The sequence below is a fragment of the Mirounga angustirostris genome, unplaced genomic scaffold (assembly GCF_029215605.1).
Source record: "Mirounga angustirostris isolate CCGP_5_RB_7025 unplaced genomic scaffold, mMirAng1.0.hap1 SCAF_8, whole genome shotgun sequence".
In the NCBI taxonomy this organism is placed as follows: domain Eukaryota; kingdom Metazoa; phylum Chordata; class Mammalia; order Carnivora; family Phocidae; genus Mirounga; species Mirounga angustirostris.
The window spans coordinates 670,472-673,742 of record NW_026991716.1 but is presented as its reverse complement, the minus strand read 5'-3'; the positions used below and the strand labels follow the sequence as shown (position 1 = coordinate 673,742).

The 3,271-nt window shown below is 39.5% G+C and overlaps 1 protein-coding gene across 1 annotated transcript; it reads right to left on the bottom strand.

Annotated features, from left to right (window-relative positions):
- Window positions 1-1,605: 1,605 nt before the first annotated feature.
- LOC123837089 (olfactory receptor 2B11-like) lies at window positions 1,606-2,550 on the bottom strand. The gene has a single exon (XM_045866060.1). It carries the CDS (start codon window positions 2,548-2,550, stop codon window positions 1,606-1,608), a length of 945 nt encoding a protein of 314 aa, XP_045722016.1.
- Between the last annotated feature and the right edge of the window lie 721 nt (window positions 2,551-3,271).

Genomic DNA, 3,271 nt, shown 5'->3' with positions numbered 1-3,271 from the left:
ACTTTCTCCCATTTTCTTTCTTCTTACCGTCTAATGCTCTGATTGCTAAATGATTGAACTAGTTCATCCTTAGAGTACCTACCAAATACACCTAATATTCTCAGGCTAGGTAAATTGTCTCCCCTAGTGAAGGCTACATGACTGACAATGCTAGGAGGATACACAGAAGCCTCTCAGGTTTTGAATCCTCAACATTTCCCTTTGGAAACGAGAAATAGTTACTTCAGTCAAATACCTCAAAAGGAAGGAATCCCACAGAGACATGTAGGAAAATCAGAGTCAGATATTATATTTGAATTATATTATTTATAAAGGATCATACAGTGAATGTGTGGTTAAGAGAGTCAGTTATAGGATATGAGATATTGTTCCATCTTGTCTTGCTGGTAATTCATGAAAACAGTTGATTAGCACTGTTGGCAATGTAATTGGTGCAGGCACTATGGACAACAGTATGGAGATTCCTTTACAAGTTAAAAATAGAAAACATAGAAATACCACACAACCCAGTAATGCCACTTAGGAGTATTGACCCAAAGAAACAAAAACACTAATTCAAAAAGACATAGTACCTCTATGTTTATTCCAGCATTATTTACAATAGCCAAGATTTGGAAGCAACCCAAGTGTCTATCAAAAGATCAGTGGATAAAGAAGAAGTGGTATGCATATACAATGGGACATTACTCAGCCATAAAAAGGAATGAGATCTCTCCATTTACAACAACATGGATGGACTTAGATGGTTTATGCTATGTGAAGTAAAGGAGGCAGTAAAAGACAAATACCATATGATTTCCTTTATATGTGGAATCTTAAAGACAATACTAGTGAACATACAAACAACAACAACAACAAAAACAGAAATAGACTCATAAATACAGAGAACAAACTGTTAGTTGCCAGCGGGGTGGGTGTAGGGAGGTGGACAAATTAGGTGAAGGAGATTAAGAGGTCCAAAGTTCTAGTTATAAAATAATAAGTCACAATAATGAAAAGTACAGGGTAGAGAATATTTTCAATAATACTGTCCTAATGTTGTATGCTGATAGATGGTGACTACGCTTACAATGGTGAGCATTTCATAAGGTGTATGATTGTTGAATCACTATGTTGTACACCTGAAACTAATACAACATTGCATATCAACTATACTTCGATAAACAAGTTGATTAGCAAATCATACTCATAATATCATATCTATAATAGCAAGAAGGTAAACTGTAGTCCATATTACTTGCATTATTTTTATAAAATTACACATAAAATGATAGGGTTTCATTTGTTTGATTGAGGATGAATGAGTCAGTGAGTATTCATTTATTGTCTGCTTTTCAGATTCCTACAGCAGAATTTCTCAATGGACTTAGAGGACTTAATGACAGGGATTCACTCTCATGCAAATTGAAGGCAAGTGGGGATTAGGATTCACATTGCAAAATGAGGGCCAATAAATCATAGCGCTGTGGTGAATAAATGTATGTATAGATCAGATAATGACTGAAGGATACTAACAATTTTGGAAGAGGGTTAAATCCAGAGGTAATTTAGAGGAGGGGCTCTTCGGAGTCTTACATGGAGAGTGTGGAGTAATAATAGCTGTGTTTATTCTCTTCCCTGATGGTTCAGTTGGAGGAGAAGCCTCCTTATTGCCCCTTTCATGTCCTTGTTCCTCAAAGTATAGATAAAAGGGTTAAGCATAGGAGTCAGCAGACTGTATAGCAGGGCCATGAGTTTGTCCTTGTCCTGGGAATTAGTACCAGAAGGTTGCACATACATGCATATTACCGGCCCATAGAAGAGAGAGACCACAATTACATGAGAGCCACAGGTGTTGAAGGCCTTCTTGTTTCCTGTTGATGACTGAATTCTTACCACTGTAGCTACAATGAACCCATAGGAGAGAAGGATAAGAGACAAGGGAACCAGGGTAAAGAACGTCCCTACAAGAGAGAGCATAGTTACATTGAAAGTGGTGTCAACACAGGACATCTTGATCATCACTGGAATCTCACACAAGAAGTCATCCACCTTGTTGTTACCACAAAGTGGCAGCTGGACAGTGAGGGATGACTGAAGTAAGGAGTTAGACAAACCACTTATCCATGCCACAGCCACTAGGGAGACACAGAGTTGCCGATCCATGATAGCCTGGTACCTCAAGGGCTTGCAGATGGCCACATACCGATCCAAGGACATGACTGCCAAGAGGATGCATTCTGTGGCCCCCAGGAAGTGAAACATGTAGAACTGGGCCACACAGCCTGCATAACTGATGGACTTATCTGGTCCCCAGAGATTCAGCAGCAGTTGAGGGATGGTGGTTGTGGTAAAACACAAGTCCAGGAAAGAGAGGTTGGAAAGGAAGAAGTACATAGGACTGTCAAGATGAGGGTCTCCCCTGGACACCACAATAATCGAGATGTTTCCCACTAGTGTGCAGATGTAAGCCACAAACACCATTATGAAGAGTGGCATTTCTAACCAGGGATGGTCGGAGAAACCCAAGAGGATGAAGACCTTTGGAGTACTTGCATTGCCCAGATTCATGACAGTCATTCCTCTTGTTGGTGGATTCAAGTCAAAGTGAGGACTTGTATTTCAGTATTGGATTTTCCTGATGGTCAATTTATTCGGTTAAGTACCATAAATTATGCAGGGAGTTTCTCTGTGGTGTCACTCCAGTGAAGTGATCTAATACTTATATTCATGAGAAAGTCAGAGTCTAAATTCCAAATTTTATTATTTTGTAGCACATCTAAAAGAAAGGCCAACAAATCTCTATATTGTGTCTAAGAAATGCAATAGAAAAAATGTTTATAGAAAAATTATTAGGGAAGGGGAAAGTCAGCATTGCTCTTATACCAGAGAATAGCTTAAAACAGGAGTGGTTCCCAGGAACCAGCCATGCTGACTTACCACATGGCTTCATTTCTTTCATCCACCAGCTGCTGGCCCCAGGCCACTCTGCTTGAATTCATGACTTGGTTTAGGTAAATTCAGGACTTTCTGAGCTCCAGCTGGATCAGTCTGAATGCATAGAAAAAAGACATAGTGCTGTTCCTTGAGCCTATGCCTCAAATCCTAAAATGACTTTTGCAGCATAAACCTTTTGTCATAACAGGAAACATGCAGTTGAAAGGAAATGATTCCTTGCCACATGTTCAGTACTTGAGGAACAGTGCAAACAGTAACTGATAGCACAGCCTGGTGATATGAGACATTCAAGACATCAGTGCTTAAAAATGATATGGTATGTTCTAGTGCTCGT